The sequence below is a fragment of the Centropristis striata genome, chromosome 5 (genome assembly GCF_030273125.1).
Source record: "Centropristis striata isolate RG_2023a ecotype Rhode Island chromosome 5, C.striata_1.0, whole genome shotgun sequence".
Lineage (NCBI taxonomy): Eukaryota > Metazoa > Chordata > Actinopteri > Perciformes > Serranidae > Centropristis > Centropristis striata.
In genome coordinates this window covers 36,905,906-36,925,265 of record NC_081521.1, presented here as the reverse complement: position 1 = coordinate 36,925,265, position 19,360 = coordinate 36,905,906, and the positions used below count along the sequence as shown (strand labels likewise).

Here is a 19,360-nt window from a genome sequence, read left to right as displayed (position 1 = left end):
TGAGATCAGTGACTTCTCAAAGCTGCCACATAAAACATTCAATGAAAGAGTCATTTGAGAGACACGGGTAAACAGGCTTTGATTACAATAGAGAAACGGGGAGTGTGTTTGTTCTCCTAAAAGTCCTGCTGAAACAACAACAAGGCTGCTTGTTCGCTTTTGTGTTGGAGATGCCATGTTGAATCTCTACTCTTAATTAATTTGGTGAGCACAGAGAGGGAGCGTTTGTCACCCCTGCTCTCGCCTGTTAGTGCTATTTGTCTCTGGGTGACCTTTGATTTCACACTGCATTGGTTTTCTCCCATTATGGACAAGAGGCGGTTTTTGCTGACAACAGAGGAAACCTTATCTTTTAAATAAGTAATTCCTCAACTGCTCAGTGAGTTCACCAGCAGCAAAATATTGGGATTGCTGAAAAGGCAGGCACAGAGGCACACTGGGGAAAAGATCTCCTCTCTCTATATGCTACACCACCTTCGCCTGACTCTCATTAAAAATTCCACAACGCAGTGTTTGAACAAGGCTTTCTACACAATAGTATCTTCTATACTATAATACTGCTTTTGTTTGTTGACTAGATGAACTTGTAAATGTTTTTGCTTTCTTTTTTGCCTTAGGGAAGGCTTCAAAACTGGATTCACATTACACGCAGTATTGTACGACTGTGTCAGTTCTTCGGAGGCCCTGTGGTTAAGAGGTCTCTGTGCGAGTCTATATGGACAGCTCTTGGTTTGGCATCTGTTCTGTGTGTGACTTAGGAGGCACAGAGGGGGCAGGTTTACTGTTGTATTGTAGAGGGGTTTAGGCAGTGACACAATAGCACCAGCCAGGCCTTCTTGGCACCAGCTAGGGCCCAGAGCTTTAGGTTTTTGGGAAGGAAGCATTGATTGGGGTGATGGCTGGAGTGACTGAGAGGTGGGACGGGTGAGGGAATTGCAAGGGGATGGATGTGTTGGCACCTGGCTCTGTGGATTCTGGCTGGATGTTGGAGCAGTCTCCAGTAACACTGATGCATCGCCATGAATTATATTATGCCTTGGCAGCTGCTTACTCCCAGATTCATCTTAGCAGTCATTGGGTTATTTATTTATTTGTTTCCACAATTTGTCAAAAGAGTTCTTGTGTTTAATAAAAAAAAACAACCTAACAAGATTAAAAAATGAGAAAGATTTTTACCGAAATGGGTATTTGTAGGTAAAAGCATTATGACAGCTCACAAAAGTGTAGCAGCTAAATTCTGATGGAGTGCTTTGTTTCAGCCCCAAATGTCATTGAGTGAAAAAAAGATTGTGTGGCAAAGTAGGAGGCTGTTTTCTCTGAACACCTCTTGAACACCTGCCTGGAAACCTGCCGGGATAACACCTCATTCAATGGCTGCCTGCGAGCTGTAGCAGCTCAGGCTTTTGGAGATAGAAGTGATGCCTTAGGCCTTTTGTTCAACTCTGACATGGCTGTTCGGACACCTTTGTTCTGGAAGGAGAGGCCCATTCACAGCGTGCCCGGGGAACAAATTGAATCTGGTTGACAATTAATAGCCGTGCGGCATGTTTAATTAAGAGCATGTAGCCAGCGAGCGACGTGAGGGAGATAAACAGAGGAGAGCTGCACAGAGCCAGACTGGGCTCACAAAGGAGCAGGCCATTGGAGCGTCTGGCTGATCGATTCCCCACCGTCTGCAGAGAGCAGCCTTTTACAAAGAGCAGCCTGTGCCTCCCCTCTCAACAGGCCAAACTTTTAGAGGGGAGAGATGTGAGACTGATAATGCACACAAGGCAGATGAGAGTATGCAGATAGAGGCAGAAAAGTTGAGGAAAACTTAGCTCAGTGAAAAAAAGAGTGCAAGTGAAACCTATACAGCTGCACAGATGCACTTCAGTATTTGCTAGTTTCAGTTTGGCGAAAATGACCTTGAACATGATTACTGGTGTTGAGTGGTCATTGACTGTAGCTCGTGTGGATGGTTAGTGTTACATAGATGTCTGGTGTTGAGGTCTGCTGTTGGGAGGCAAAACATGAATGCCGGCAAGCTGGTTTGACCTCAGACGCCTGTGACCTTCACAGTCCGACATTCCCGTTATTGTAACATGAACACAAAGCGGCGCAGAGCCAGGAACGAGGGAGAGAGAGAGAGAACGAGAGAGAGAGGGGCAGAGCACTTGACAGCTTGTCTGATAGGCCAAACAATAGCAGCCATGGCCGGGCGATGCTATGGACACATACACACACATGCACTCACACCCACTTCAATTAAAGAGAGCCCTCCTCCAGAACTAACAATCACATCAGTCAGCGAGATGGCAGGAGCTGAGAGGAGATAAAATGAGAGTAGTTCATGTGAGGATTTGACTGATACTCTGTGTGTGCTTGCATTTATAGTTGGTGTTCCTATGTGTGTTTTCTGCCTGGACATGTGTGTGCTGACAGGCGTACAGAGAGATGACAGGAACAGAAAAGGGAGTTGCAGGAATGTAACATGTTCATGTAAGAATTAAAAGTGTGTGTGTGTGGGTACAGGAAGCAGCAGTAGAGGATAAAGGCATGAGTCTGACAGACAAAGGGTGATCCTTTCATGCTGACGAGTAGTTGGGGGGGAAAAAAGACTTTCTGCCAGCTAATTGGCCTGAGCTGGAGATCTGGCCATCCCTTTGGTGAATTTTTCGACTTGTCTTCATGTTTTCTCTCTCTGTCTCGAGAGCAGAGTGAGTCGCTGTGTGTGGATGGACAGGACATTGTGTTTCATCCTATTTCCCTTTCCGACATGTGCTGTAGTCGATTAAAGACACAACATCTTGTCATTTAAAGGGAGATTTAACCCCAAAATCAATTATATTATCAGCCAATATTGGCCTATCAAAGGCACATCAGCATCTGCGTATACACTCAGCGGCCACTTTATTAGCTAGCAAGGTGTATCTAATAAAGTGGCCGCTGTGGTCTTCTGCTGCTGTAGCCCATCTGCTTCAAGGTTGGACGTGTTGTGCGTTCAGAGATGGTCTTCCGCATAGCTTGGTTGTAACGAGTGGTTATTTGAGCTACTGTTGCCTTTCTATCATCTGGCCATTCTCCTCTGACCTCTGGCATCAACAAGGTATTTGGCCCAGAGAACTGCCAGAACTGGATATTTTCTCTTTTTCGGACCATTCTCTGTAAACCCTAGAGATGGTTGCGGTGAAAATCCTGTAGATCAGCAATTTGTGAAATACTCAGACCAGTCCGTCTGGCACCAGCAACCAAGCCACGTTCAAAGTCACTTAAATCACCTTTCTTCCTCATTCTTATGCTCACTTTGAAACTCAGCAGCTCGTCTTCACTTTTGAGTTGCTGCCATGTGATTGGCTATATAGATATTTGTGTTAATAAGCAGTTGAACAGGTGTACAGTGTAATAAAGTGGCTGGTATATACGTAAATTTTAAAACTTGACTATAGGACAATATGTATTTCTGATTCGGGGGTGAACTGTCCCTTTAAATTTATCTCTTCTTCAGTGTATTTTCTTGCTTCTTTCTCTGTTCGTCCACCTCCTCCTCCTCCCTCTGCTTCGCCTCTTCTCCTCCCGCCTTTAACATGGTGAGCAGGCTTCATTTTGTGTGTCACAATTTGTTCTCCTGTCAGAACATTCTGCTTTTTGCGATTTAAGAGCTCTTTCACTATAGCTGCATATTGAGAACAGGCTGAACCAAACACTATAAACTTTACATAACCCCACATACTCTCAGCACAGCATGCTACTTATACAAGCGTGCACACACACATTTGCACCACATGCTCATAGGCACTTGTGCATAACTCCGTGGTGAAAGATGACTGCAATTTTGAAGGAAGACCTGTAGGTGGTTCTGGGGTGTGTCTTGGATTGAAAGTTAGAAATTGGTTTCATGCAAGGGTGCCCCAGTCATTTGGCTGCACTGAATAGGGGAATTCAGAGGATAATGCAGGCATTAATTGATTCTGGAGCCTGAAATAAATAGGCTTTCAGGCTCACATGAGACAGAACTCTGCTCATTTGAGCCTTTTGAGGAAGACGGGGAGTCTCTCCTCATCTCCCCCCCCTCCCCTCTTTGGATTGGTCCAGCAGGAGCCTTAAAATGAAAGTTGACATCAGTTGATTGATATGAAGTGAATGGTGACCTTCTAGATTCCACTGTCACTTCATTTATGCGTGATACCATCGCTCCTTGACTTTTGGGAAAATTTGGGTGATATTTGAGGATATAGTGCTTAGATTCTTACAATGTCTCCACAGAGAGAAATCACACCTCAATTATATTTAGATGACATTTAATGCCCTCTCAGTGGATTTTCACTGCAATATCTTTCTCACACAAAGCATAAGAAAGCAACAAATGTAGCATTTATGTCTGCGCTCTATATCAAATTGTGAAATTACATTTGGAGTCAAACAGACTTGGCGGCTGTTGGGTGTACAATATGACATGGCACTTTCAATATCTGCTGTCTACCAAAACAAGAGCATCTGTCAAATGGAAGACATACAGTAAAGAATTAGAGAGAGGAGACACAGAGTGAACCACCTCCTCTAGTAAGTTTGACTGTTCCTGCTGTTTTTTTCCCCTCTTTTAGTGGACAGAAGTTGGGTTTAAGGGGGAGAAAAGTTCAGCAGCAGAGTGGGGTAACAGCCTGGAGTCTCGGCAGTGGGGCTGGGGTAAGGTCAGCATCATGGAGGCTCCGCCACTCTCCGTTCTCCTTGGTTGGGCTGTCAGCAGGGGGGAACAGACATCCTGCTGCATAGATGATGAAGAGGACGTGCAGCGTCAGACGCCAGAGGTCAGACAGCCACAGGGCGCCAGGAAGTGAACCTGGCTGCTTCCCGCCGCGCCCTGCAGCGCGCCACGATGCGTCCGTGTGCACACAGATACACACTTTTTGCCCTGTTTACTAATGTAGTGCTCCACGTTTCCGCTAAGCCTCCAACACGTCTTAAAGTCTTGCCAGAAGTTAGAGCCCGAGGGAAAGAGAGACAGAAAAAGAGAGAGGTGTAAAGGAATCATTACACAAGACACATCTCTCAAGGGTACAGCAGTAGGCGGTCCCATATGGGCTTTAGATCAGCAGGCACACACACATCTATAGCAACTACCACAGGGTCACAATGCTGCCTAATTATGGCTGACAAAGATGGATGTATTTCATCTCAGTCAACTTTATGTCCAATTCTCATACAGTGTGTCCCGAACACACCACATGCTTCAGAACATTCTCACATAAACCCTTCTCATGAGTCCTCCAGGTTTTTCTTGTGCTCATTTAAAGACAAATCTTTCCACGTTTCTCCTTCTCTCTTCTTTTCCGTCTTTGCTGCTGCTTCTCTTCTATCTTCCCTGTTCTGTTCTGTTCTGTTCTGTTCTGTTCTGTTCTAACATAGACACAAGAGTACTTCCATAAAAATGCATATAAATGCAGGATGTGCACGGACAGTTGTGTTGTCAGTGGCTGACCATTGTAGTCCTTCAAGGCCAAATAATTACATCCTTTCAACGAACATCCGAGACAGCAGCCATGGCACCAAAGCCCAAACAATCCTGCTTCATGCCAGCTCCCTCTTCCTGGTCTCTCTCTTTCTGTCTGTCCTGTTTTCCCTTCACCACATAGCTGCAGCTTCTCATACCGGGGCAAAGGAGGTGGGAAGGGGATCGGAGTATTCTGCCTCCTCACACACTCAAAAAAGCAATAATAACTAAAATGTTTATATGATATTTGATGTAACATAGATAAATTATATGAATGCCTTTTTCCACAAATTAGTCTTACTGTAGCTGGCCCAGCAGAGCAGTGGGAATCAACATTGTCTGATTATGATATTTGTTATATTTTAATTGTGTTTATTTTGTAAATAATGTCTTTGAAATTTGGGAATATCAATTCAAATAAATAAAATGTCCCCCACTGTCCCTCAGAAAAAAACGACTTCTCTTTAGCTAGTTCTTTACTCAGTTAATTGATGAAGCTACTGTTGCTAATCCTAATTAAGCAACTTTTCTTCTGCAGCAGTGCTGCTGTATTTGTCTAATTGGTGCTGGTAGAATCGTGGGTTTTAATTGTTTTTTCAATTGACTATTTCTTAAAGTTGACAAACTTTAAGAATAGTAGAATGGGACTACTTGACAAGTCGGCTGTTTAATTAGTTGCTGAACACTTGTTCTGCCTTTATAATACACAGATGTGTGACAAATGTTGAAGCACACCAACCCACTGGGATAGCTTCAATGCACCTTGGCAGAAATTCTACATATCTGAAACTCTACTGGAGGGATGAAATACTATTGTTCCAAACATATAGATAGATTGTGGTGAGTGCTGTCTAAAATCTCCCATAGGTGTTTAGTTGGCTTCAGATCTAGTGACTATAAAGGCCGCAACAAATGTGTGATCAAATGAGCTCAATGAGTGCATGGCATTGCAAACATTGCACACAAGCTTTGCTGTATCAATGGCAATACTTTGATACTGCATTGATACATTTAAGTTGCACTGTTAGCAGGTACAGCCCATTGTAAAAATCTCACCCCACCTGGAGTAGGACCCCTCCTTCACCACTGTTCTTCCTTATTGCAAAGTCTTCTGTTTGCATTAAAGTAAAGAGTGTATAGAAGTGATATAGTAAACAAAAAGGAGAGCGCTGGCGGAGCAGCTGCTGTGGGTTACATTGATTGTGGGAGCAGGGAGGCGTGCAGCGTTGAGAAGCGTGAGGAGGCTCCCCAAGAGAGTGCCTCCTTTTTTCAGAACAGTCTTATGACCAGCATGCCAAGCGGAAATGTGAAGAGAGGCATTGACCAACTACTGGAAAACATCTAAGCTATCCAGGATCAATGCCAAATTGATCCCAGAACTATGTATAATGTAGGGCAGTGGATGGCTTGTCTCGCACTTCTCACCTGCTGTATGCGGAGAGACAGCTCGGCCACAGGACTGAGGAGCCAGATGGAGAAACAGAACAAAATTTCTCGAGGCATGTTTTAAACACACGGTAGGGCCTTTATGGTGAAGGTTTACACGTGTGCTGGGTGATGCGTGAAAATACATTTTTGTGAGCTCTCAGGATGTTGTTCAGCCATGATGATGCGCTTTCTGTTTTTAAATCGATCAGCTGCCAAAACACAGGGTGGTTTGTGGTTGTGGGTAAGGTAGAGCAGAACAACTCTGTTGCTCCTTCACAGTGCAGCAACAGAGTGGACACAGTGTGACTTCCACCCCTCCCTTTTAGTATGGGCCATCCCTGGGAAGCCCCATGCAGGTCCTAATGAGCAGTATGCTGGAGAGGGCATCTTTTTAACCCAGCACAGGGACTCGTAGAACAGCCTCACTCCTCTTCAACAGATGCCAAGTGCAGCTGTCAACAGCTCCATACTCTATTGTTGCTTACTTTCACTTTCTCAACTCTCTCACTCTCCTACGTCTCTGTTTCTGTCTCTCCTTCTCACTTTCCCTCTGTCCTGACCGTTCGCCTTCATAGCAGATCCACTGCATCCTATTATGAGCCGTGCTCATCTTAAAGGCTAGCTAGAGGTTACAGCTTGCTAAAATAGATTCCCTCTCCCTCACTACTCCCCCCAGCTTAAAAGAGTAATATGGCCATATGAGATTACATAGATACAGTGTGTGATACATTATTGCTAGTGCATTAAGAATTCATGAAGTATAAACAAAAAAAAAGCCCAAAATGATTCAGCAAAGGCGCTTCTGCTTGCAGAATCGAACCGAAGCGCTCTTTTTTTAATCACCATACCTTCACGCTTCTCCTGTTTTAAATGCATTTATCATTGTCATGGGGAAAAAAAACTTTAAACTTTGTTCCTTCGCTCTCCTTTTTGATTATCCTCTCCCATTTTCAGTAACTCTCCCACCCTTTTTCTCCATCCCTTTCTTTAGTGCCAGTCTCTATCTCTTCTGTGTCTAATTGCATTTGAATTTTTTCTGGTGTAATCTCGTGATAGCCCGGAGCTTCAGCAAACCCCCTCCACCCCTCCGCAAATCCCCGCCAGTCCATTTGTGCCCGGCCCTGGGCAGGTTGGTTTCCTGGGCTGCCCTGGAGGAAATATCAGATGACCTGGCACTCCACAGCAAAACCCAGGTCATCAGGGAGGGCTCCTCTCACCATATCCATCCCTTGGCCCCCTCTCATCCACTTCCTGCTTTCAAGTGCAGGGCAAGGTCAAAGCTTTGAGGATGCATTCCCCAGACTTCACCACGAGGCAGGCTGGAGGCGCTGTACTCTTCTCTCTTCCCAGACTTTGCTCCATCTATTCTTTCACATCTTCCTGCTCTCATATTCATTTCATTAGCTCAAGCTTTTACTGCAATCAATACTGTTGCTAAAGTTAGTTTTTCTAATACAGCTATTCATTAAGTGCCTTTTCATTAGTGTCACTAGAGCACCAGTATAACTGGAATAATACTGTAATGGACAAACATATGCTGTAATTGTGGAATCCTTTTTTGGGGGGAGATGAAGATTTAAATGGCTGAGCTCACAAAGAATGAGTCAGTTCTTCATGTTTTTACATAATGTGTCTGGTAAATCCTGGGTTTTAAAAACTGAGATTAAATTCTCAGACAATGATGTAACTGTTGGTATTTTAATGTAGGGGTGGCACAGAAGGAAATGTGCTTCAGGGTTTTGTCCTCCCAGCTGTGCATCGCTCCCACCTCTCATTTTCTGTCAGCTCAAATGCGCTGTGGATGCAGAAGGAGAGGAGAGACATTATGGATGGTGTTTAGAGACAGGTGTCTGATGCGTCCTGAGATAATGCCAAAAGACTCCTATCTCTCCTTCTAATGGAACAGCGACAGTTGTTTCAAGTGATCAGGTCTGTCAGCCAAATGCTGGAGCGTTGGTCCTCTCAACGCCTCGCTTTTCTCCCATAAATCAAAGTTGCTAGTGAGAGAGAGAATCAGAGGGAACAGCAAAACAATCTAGCCTCAGGTCATCCCGGGACAGTGACTCTACCGTAGAATATCTCCATCAAACACTAGCTTCATGTTTGACTGACTTTTGTGCAGCAAGAAAGGAAGAGGGTCGATTGCAATCCGTCTGATCGGGCCTACAAACATCTGCTCCTCAAATTGTCATTACAACTAACTTTGCCACAATCAAAAAAGCGAGATAAGTCAAATAGTGTTTATTTTCTCAGAGTTTATTGCTCCTGCTCCCACGTCCCCCTTCCGTCGTGCAAAGAAGTGAAATGGGATGAATATGTTAGTGTCATCTCCAATTTCAAATAGGTAGACATTTCAAAAGCTGATTCTCTCTGGAGAAAATGTTGTACCTCTAGAGTGAAAATATCATCTGAAAGGCGAGACAGTAAAAGCCAGTCATCTCAAAATGAAAATTTTCTTACGGTGGCTTTCCTTTTCACCTCAGCAGTTATGGGAAAGAGGGGAAAAAAAGGAAATGAGAGTGAGTCAAAGTCAGACTTGAGAAGATATGTGGAGGCTATGTGAAAAGAGAACTAGAGGGGAGACACACTGATGAGTACAGGAGTGACACCTCCTGAAGAGCATGTTAATAACGTGCCAGGCCCAGGCAGGTAACCAGTAATCAGACCCTCTGATTGTAACACGGAAGACAGAAACACACACATAACTGCTCTCGGCTCTCCATCTCCATCAGCCCTGAAACTGCTAGACTGCTCCGTCATGTTCTGGGGCGGCCCCCTGTGCTAACAGTGTGTCGCAGCTTTTACAGAGACAAAAGAAACAAATGAGATGGCTGGGTTACAACAAACAGCTCCGGGTTGTTCTTTCCCCTGGAAAATGAAAGGCCCTTTTTTGAAACCACCGTGTCAATTAGAGGAGGTATTGCTCATACTCACTCTCTGGTTCACTGGTAGCTTGCGCTGATTGTTATTTATTCAGATCAGGCTTGGAAGGAGTTTGCCTCAATTTAGGCTGTGCAGAAAACAGCACTTACTGGTATATTTCAACAGCACCTTCAGATAAAACCCCAGCTAAGATCATGTCAATGGGGAGGCTGAGGCATAAAGGAAGGAAGAACAAACAGCCTTCCACGAGCAGGATTCTGACCTAGGAGGTGGAGATAGGTAGGAGCTTTGTGTACAGAGGGCCTCTTCTGAATATTTCCCCAGTGAGGGAGAGCAGGCCAGAGGCACTGAGGTCAGCAGATAGAGTCCAGAGCCCATTGACAGCTGCTGGTTTGACTTTGATGCACCATCAGTGTTCAGCACACCGCTTCCCCCTCCACCCCTCTTGCACTAACCCGCAAGCGTGTTTGTTCAACCTGAACGCACGCTAGCCTCTCATTATGCCGCCCATGCAAACTTTGTCTCTTTGCAGCTGTTTAATGGCTGCACGTCTGTTTTTGTTTGTTTCCTCACCATAAGATTATTGCACCTTTATGGTTGGTCGGGGGGTTGGAATAATCCCTGGCATCTGTTCAGAGAGGGAGGGGTGCGCAAAGAGCCAGAGGTAGAGGCTCACTTTTTTTTTTTTTTTTTTTATAAATACGAGACCAGGCGGCCCCCTATTTCATCCTCTGCCACTGAGGCTGGGGCTGTGGCTGTTTTTTAAAGACAAGAGTGATGGAAGGGGCAATGTGCTAACAGGCACAGAGGTCACTGAAGGAGCTTCCCGCTGCCGTTTATCCCTCCCAAAATGAGCACAGAATAGCAGGGATTAATCTAATCACTGCTGCGTTAGTCTAATTTACTTACAAATGTATGCAGAGAAGTAACTTTGTTGTGACCCTAATAGTGAAGCTGTATTTTTTCTTCCCCTGTGAACATAGTAATTGTTGTTGGCCCAGCTAACATTACACTTTCTCAAAAGAAAAAATGTTTTTTTTCTCATTCCATCAACAAGGTTGTGGCTATTGTTACACTTTTCATTGCTTTATTGTTTTTTTTGTTTTTTTGTCATACAGCAGAAGTTATAAAGGAGAGGAGCAGCCTCGAGCTGCTCTTGACAGCCTCATCCCCTTCCTATCTTTTTCTCAATTCAAGACTCCATCTTGTCATGGCTTCACTGCCTCCGGTCATTATGGCAGGAGAACAGGAAGTTAATCAACGCAGCATTATCTCCCAGCCTGCACCTGGAGGCAAGGGTGCCAGTCATGCTGCCACCCCCTCTCTGTTGGGACCCCCGCCAGGCTGGGAACCCCTCACACCGCAGCGCCCTGTAGCGTCCCTATGGGCTAACGCCAGTCTGCTGTGTCTCTGTGCCAGGTCACACTTGTGACACAGTCTTGATGAGCCAATGGGGGCCGTCTTGCGGTGATGCATAGTTTAGAGTGTGTGTGTGTGTGTGCATGCAAAAAGAAAAAGAGGAAGGAAAACAACTGGCTCAGTTTTTGCCATCACTTCATGCTGCCACATGTCTATTTTTTTTTCTTCCATAGAGAAAGCTGGCGTATTCAGGGACATTATTGCCCCGTGTGGACAGTCTGAGTAACAACATAGAGCCCCAGAGGAGGCTTTTTTCAAGCACAGACCAGACAAAACAATATTTGAACAACATATTCACACTTAAAGTTTGTTGACACTCAACATGAGCAGAGATGCACATCCTTAGAAACTGAAAAGATATTTTTGTGGAAGATGGCAGCAGGTCTGTCCTTGTGTCTTGCTCTCTCTAACAGTCTGAGAAGCTGACAAATGTTCTTGCTGAAGAGTGAATTGCTGGCTGTCGCTGGTAATCATTAGGTTGTCTACCAGCATCCAAAGTGCTTTTATTTCTGCCCATTAGTTTGGTGAGAAAATGGCCGGGTATGGTCGAGCGTGTTCGCCCTTACACTCTGACTGATGCAGTAGGCAGGGCAAGCATGGGAAACATGAAAGTGTTTGAAGTATCTCTATTTATACCAGTGGCAGTTTGGGCTTTTTTTTTTTTTTTTTAAACTTCAGTGTCTATAGCATCTCTTTGTACACAACTGACTCCAAAAGATCAACAGCCTTTTCTGAAGTAGCAGTACACACGCATGTCAATACTGTGAGACTAGCGTGTAATTATTATTCAAAGGTTAAAGAGTGGATTGATCCATAGAGGAGTGTCAAGGGCAGATCAAAGGGATTTGGGGGAGGATCGGACCAAAAATGTTAAAAGCTGCTCACTCTCAAACACAGAGACATCAATCTTTCTCAGCGCACCTTGATGTCCTCAGAGGAGAACTTGATCAAAGCTTTCGTAACAAAGATGGTCTCAGAAGATGATCTGACCTCAGCTGCATTCCACTTCTGTCTTTCACTTTACTTTTACCAGTCTCCATTTACCTGCCTGAGCTCCCCGGCACTGCCCCTGCTTCCGTCTTTCCTGTGTTTGTGCTGCTGGTTAGACTGTCTGAATATCAATGAAGCAGTTTCACCGATGTATTACAAACACAAGAGAACAGTGATTAAAGATGACATATCTAAGCCTCTCTCCTCTCTTCTCTTTTTCACAGGAGATCGCAGCTTACTTGATAACATTTGAAAAGCATGAAGAATGGCTAACGACATCCCCTAAAACAAGGTAAGACAGTTACACTTCTGCCCTCTTTTAAAACAAAAGTTAAGATTCATAGCCCTAAAAGTATTTGATTCATCGAGCCAAAATTTCCATTTTTTGTTTTACATATTTTTTTTTCTACAAGACCATTTCCCTTATGCACTGCTTTCAGCCTCCTTCAAGTTTAGTTTAGGATGTTTAATATTAACGGCTGCTGATGGCTGTTAAGAAAAGTTCCCCGTTTCCAGATAAATGATAGAATATTAATATTGACTAATAATTGCCTTTTAGCAAGCCAATTACCATGACATGCACTGGTGCAGCATTTTGCTTTGAATGCTATGTTAATGTGTTCCTATCTGTCTGCACATTCACCACTCCACTAATAACACTGTCGAAGCTGGAGGTGTTTGTCTGGGTCAGACGTTACACCCACATGCGGAACAAAATGCCAAGAGCTACTGTAATGTTTCAAATAGAATATGGGTGCCAGCATTGCAATTAATTTATTTTGTTAATGCATGCAGATACTGCACATATAGGGCCAATTTGCAAATGAAGAACACATTCTCCTTGGCTTTTCAGCAAACACGTGACTTTTAATGTCAGCAAATGAATGGGTTTTGCGGCATTGGCTGTGATGTAATTATCTAATCTGTGATAATAATTAATAATGCATGTGGCTTTGTAATAGCATTTCTCTACATTTGACAGTAGTGGACAGCTCTTTGTTTGAATAGCTTTGGATAATCTCTTCATCACGGACAGCTCTGGGATTGACATTCTTGGCCTCTTTTGGACTATCTCGGTTTTTTACTGTTGCACTAGTCGGACCACACAATCATTTCACGGCTACAGCAACTGCAGCCTGTTAACACAATGTCCCCTTTGCTAAAGTTTACATTTTCATGCATTTGGAATCAGCTCGATATGTTAAACCTTTCTTTCTCTTTTTCTGCAAGCTGGACTGGCTATGCTGGCATTATTAGCAGTCCTCATCCATGTGTAAATGGACCCTGGGCTCACTGACATAGAACCCATTCCTCTCGTCCCTCTCCCCACCCCTCCTCTCTTCTGCTGCCTCGGAGGGACATTGATAATAGTTCTGCATAAAGACACTGCCAATTAGAATACATTCTCTGGTGTAATTATGGAGCATGGGCCAAAAGAGCACTGGGCTCACCTGTTTTTTTAAATATTTTTATCAAGAATGTCCTCTACTTTACAACTCACCAAAAATGAAACCAACTTTAGGTAGTATTTGATGTGGCCTGCATCGACTCGTCTTTATTACTCTTCCCAGTACGTACAGATGCTGTAATCTTGCTGTAGTGTAGTATATGCCATTAAGGAACAAATATAAAAAACTAAGTTAAAAAAAGGGACTGTGAAGGCTGCTAGAGCATTACAAATGTCAGAGTGCATCCTCCGGCACAAGACAGCCTAAAATTCACACTTGTGTGAGATGTGAGAGACTTTTGATCCAGTGACTTTCTAGTGAAATGGTCCTCAGGATGCTCATGGCTGCCGTCTGTCACCACTGGCTGTCTGTTGCAGTGGTCTCAGCTGCCACTGTGTTCAGTGATTTCAACCCCATGTCATGTCTCAGAGCAGGTGCTGATATCTCAGCAAACATGTCACCAGGGAGCATCCCCTGGTGTATACCTGAGATCACCTGACAACACAACAACACATTCTATGTTTTAGAGGAGCCATCACTGCAAGACAAGATATGTGTGTCTCCTGCATGTGTGTGTTTTCTCGACAAGAGAGGCAGGGAGAGAGGTTGTGAAGTGTTTGTGTTTTCCCAGATGTCAGTGAAAGGGTACAGTGTAGTGATGGATGTTGAGGCCAGGAGAGGTTGGGGGGGAGCGAAAGGGTGCATCATATACGTGTGATTGATGGGAGATGATTGACGGCTGGCCTCTGTATGAAAAGCTTTCTGCTCAAGGTCACGGGTGAAAGGTCAAACTCGGGACACCTGTGGTTAAGTGCTGCCTTATCATTTGTCATCACACATCTTCGGGTGCATGTGGGTGTGCATCTGATTGTGGGCGTGCTGTCTGCATGTCTGTGTGTGGGTTGACCCCTGTGGGGAATAGGCTAAGTAGGCTAATTCTCCCCCTGCCAGCGCCTGTAGACAGGGTCAGCGGGGCATGATGGGAGGCAGAGATAAGCAGCAGGGTCATACACGGAGAGGCACCGCACTGCATGGCTGCACCGCATGCATGTAACAACTCTGACACATGCAGGTCGTAAACATGGGAGTGGGCCGCAGCCAGAGCTCAAGGAGCTGACGCTAGCTGTTTGACCAAGGTGACACGCGATGCAGGACATGCCTCGAATAGAGATGGCATCCTGTCAACACAAGGAAGATGAGATGAAGTGGACCAATTACATGCATGCACTGATGTATTTGACTAGGCTAATGCACATCAGCCAGGCTCATACAGTAACCGTGCAGCCAGTGCTGTCTTTTGTTTGGGTCTGTTTCTGTTTGTTTATCATTTTAAAATCTGAAGCGTGCCAGGGGAGAGTGGTGGTATGCTGAGTGATTGATGTGCCTAGCTCTAGTAATACACATTCCCTTTCAGATAGGAAGTGCAACAGTGCTTAAAATCAATAGCAGTGTTCTCCCACTGACTGCTTGAACAGCACTACAGCTAATTCAGGCCGCACCTGTCAGAGCTGGGGAAATCTTTCCCTACTCGGGCCTTACACTTTAATTTACACCCACAGCCTCGCTGGCTTCCATTTCCATTAAAGGGAGAGCCTGGCATTATGGCTTTAATGAAGGCCGCGGCCGGGCTGTGATTTAAGATGGCCGTTACCCCGCACCTTCACTCCACAGGAGGGAACACACTTAAAGGGACAATTAGGATTTTCCTCTCCTACATCCTTCCAGATAGCTATACTCATTCTTTCCATTTGCCTTTTTAAAGATGTGTCCATGATGCTTCAGCTGATGGGATCTGAAGCTGCCTGTGGGAGGAGAGTGAAAGCAGAGGGAAGGCACAGAGACAATGTGGTTCCAAATCTCGACAATAACATTTGATTTGACCTCATCATGGGCGTTACATTGAGCTCCTGTTGAGAGCAGGCATTCGTTGTCCATCATAAATGACACAAATGTCTCCTTGAGGGGCTTTTTCAGAGGTGTTTGTATGCTGACAGATGGAGAAACGATTGACTAGAGGGTGTCACAGATTGGTCAGCCCAAAGAGGTAATGGACACCTGTGTGTCGTATAGAGATAGCTCGTTATCCTGAGCATGCCCTAAATGGCGCACGGTTTCATGAGTGGAGCAGTCGCACATTAGTGTTTCTTTTCTCCACTGTTTGTTTTATAGCACTAGTTAACAGCAACCCATCTCAAAACACAACGGAGAGAGTGCTTCTACGCCTGACATCCAGATGACTGTGTGTGTGTGTGTGTGTGTGTGTGTGTGTGTGTGTGTGTTTGGGTGTGTATTTGTCTTATCTTCTGTCTTGCATAAAATCCAAACATACAGTAGACTCGTTCTAGCTGTTGGAGTGTTGAAGTGGTGGGCTATGCCAGCCATTTGCTTTGACTTCTACACAAGTTTAGAACACACAGTTTTATACATGTGCTTACATGACCACTGAACACACACACGCACACGCATGCACACACGCATTGTATATTGAAACTATCAAACAATAAGCACCAGTCCTTGGAGGGCCCCGCAATGACACTGAACCTAGCCGCCCCCACGTCCCAGCGCAATAGCCCTCTCTCCTCCCACATTCACATCCACAGCAACAGCAGCAGCAGCACTCCAAAATGAAACCGAGTCCCTTTAGACAGCTTCCAAAGACAATGCTTTTATTAAAACCTACAGCAGCGGCGCCACCCCAGAGGCGCGGGCACACCAACAACAGAGTAGAGCAGAACTGAGAGGCAGCCTGAAATCTACTAATGACTGTTTGTTTGCTTTTGTGTATGGTGTTTGCTATTGTGTATGTAGCCTGTGAATTGTGTGTGAGTGAGGGAGAAGTACATGGAGGGGACTGTGTGTATGCATGTTTATACATACATAGATGCACTCCTGCGTATGCATGACTTCGCATTTGAAAAACGTATTGCGAGAAGGACATATGCGGGCATTTATGAATGCATTGCGATGGCATGCATGTACATAATTACCAGTGAAACTGTGCGGATGTGTTTTGAATTTGAAATGGAGTGCTTGTGTATACTATATGTCTTCTTTTTTAAAAAAAAAAAAGAGAGGTAGTATCTGGGTGAGTCTGCCACTGTGAATAAGACCTCCCTAGGCCTATGTGTAAACTCTGTTTCTGTCACCTAGTCTGGCACATGGTGTGAGGAAGTGGGCTTTCTGTGTATGTGTGTATAAGTGGGGGTCGGGGCTGATGTGTAGGATGTGCCTTAGAAGGGCGTCTGATAGTGTTTGGTCCTAATGCTTTGTGGCACTCGTTGGCTGGCAGAGTTTCAGAGGAGAGTGGAAAAGGACAGGAACAGCAGGAGGGAGAGAGAGCGAGAGAAAGAGCAGGAGAGAGGTGGGGGAGGGCATAAAGAAAGAGGCACAGAAACAGAAACAAAGGCATAAAAGATACAGATGTATTAGATAAGATCACATTGAAATGAAGACAGTAGGACATATGGCACTGAATCAAGCCAGAGTTATAAAGAAAAGGCAACATGTCGAGTAAATGTGAAGGGAGGTGAACTGATGTGATTGGCTTCATCTCTTTCCTTTACTTGTCCTTCTCTTCTGTTGTTTTTTTATCTCAACTTATCATGAGTAAAAGTTTAGTTTGTTGCATAGTGGCACTTCTCCCCTGGCTGCCCCATTCTGTCGGGCCCTGGAGGACACTGTCCCACGCTGCTTCCACCCAGTCAACAGCCCTGACAAGGACAGCTATGCCCACCTGGGGCCTTGTGAGCGGGGTGAAATAAAGCCCACCGGGGAAAGCAGAGAGGACAGGAGTGAGGTGAACCCAGAGAGCATGAGGTAAGAGTGAATGAAAGAGAAACAATGAAAAATAGCCATCGAAAGAAGAGTGAATATGATGGAGCGGGAGCAGTTTAGAAAATGGAAACATGTCGATAAGAGAAGCAAACGGTCGAGATGGAGATGGGAGGAATCGTGATGGATGGGGTGAGGAGAAGAAGAAGTAAGGGGGGGGGATTAGGCAAACAGACGAAAGAGCGGTAGAAAGATGGAATAGAGGGGGATTGAGCTGACATAGGGCGAGGGAGAGTTAAAAAGAAAAAATAGAGTGGGTAAACAGCAGATAGAGATGGAGGGAGGTGAGCAATGGATTCAACTGACAGACAGAGAAAAGTCCTGTGGTTTTGGGGCATGGGAGAGAGAATGCAAACGGTCAATAGATTACAGCTAGTGCTGGGCCGAGTGCCTGGGCCTCAGACTCCTAGCCAACTTAATAGTGCCTCTTGTTTGTCTGTCCTCTAAAGTAATGCCCAAGCCGAGTCCAGGGAAGCAGCCTGAGCCTGAGGCTAGTGGAAATGGACAGGGGACTAGATATATGTTAGTTCTCATCCCAGCTGCTGTATATTACCCTGGCCAGCTTGCCCACCGGAGACTATTCAATAGAACATAGAACATCATCTAGCTTTATCGCCTTTATTCCCTCTACACTTACCAGGACTGCTGCTGAAGGCCAGAAAGGGCAGTATCAGCTCAAAGAATTAATCCTTTTTATTATGTGTCCTTTTTGTATGGTAATAGACATTGAGGTATATAGTATGTTTTACCTGTGTGACTTCAGAAGTCAAGGATACTTAGATCTCTTATGCTAAGGTTATACAATCTAAGGAGTATTGCACAGCTCACATAAAAGAAGCAGCATGAAAAAACAAGCAGGCCTAGCCTCGCTCAGTATGCCAATATGGAGGAGGAGGTGGTGGGGAGTAAGGAGTGGAGCCAGTGGCTGGCCACAGGAGAGAGGGGATAAATAAATAGAGGAGGAAGTTGATGTCAAGCAGGTGTTCAAGGAGAAAGTGTCAGCCAAGCGGGCCGAGATGGGGAGAAGTGCTGCCTCTGCAGCCTGATAATAAAGACTTAATTCAATTAGCGCTTCTGCACCGGTGAGCAGCGTGCAAGCTGGCTGTCATGGAGCGGGCCATAGACACAGCAGAGCACACCCTCAGCCACCTAGACACAGAGACGAGCAGCCCTACACCGACCCAACACTTCACTATGCTCTCTGTCTCCCTGGCTCTCTCTTACACACACACACGCACACAAACTTAACGTATTATTCACACCTGAGTCACTGAGCAGTCCAGACACTAAACCCTGCCTACACATCTCTCCTACACACACACACTGACACTCTCAACATACAGACACACTGCCTCATTTCTCACCCTCATCCCTCCCCACAAACTAAACTCTCTTCAGCTCCTCTCCCTTCACCTCCTTGATTTTCTATTTTCAACCCCCCCTCTGTTCTCCACCCCCTCTTGTACCGTCCTCCTCCACCTCGTCACTCTGCTCGGTTGGTGCAGAGTGGCCGTATGTTGGCCAGAATGGTGAGGATTGTGACTGTGAGTCCCTATTTTCAGCCCGTCACGCCCCGGTGCCCAGTTGGGTGCTGTCCTGTAGGCATATGGTGTAGCGGATCCTGGATCCTGGGCCCTTAGAAAGCTCTAGGGGGCATTTCAGTCAAAAAAACAGCCTCTCGTCCCACGCACCTCCCCATGTCATACCCTGGAATCTGGTCTACCACTCAGGGACTTGGGTGGGTTCCGAGAATGCCTGTTCCGGACTGGTCACTTCACGGTCCCATGGGTGGCACGGTAGCACCAGGGAGCAACGTACAGTCAGGTCTTAAAAGCTCCCACACACACAGGAAGGTGGAGGGAGGAAGGGGGGGAGGAAGAACAGGAAGTGG

At 45.3% G+C, this 19,360-nt stretch overlaps 1 protein-coding gene across 2 annotated transcripts in view; it reads left to right on the top strand.

Moving 5' to 3' along the window:
• The window catches only part of camta1a (calmodulin binding transcription activator 1a), a 301,590-nt gene that overhangs the window by 123,056 nt on the left and 159,174 nt on the right, over positions 1 to 19,360 (top strand). For both annotated transcript variants that reach the window (XM_059332352.1, XM_059332354.1), the window contains exon 4: positions 12,415 to 12,482. In XM_059332352.1, the coding sequence (XP_059188335.1) occupies positions 12,415 to 12,482 (68 nt within the window). The remainder of the gene's footprint in view (positions 1 to 12,414; positions 12,483 to 19,360) is intronic.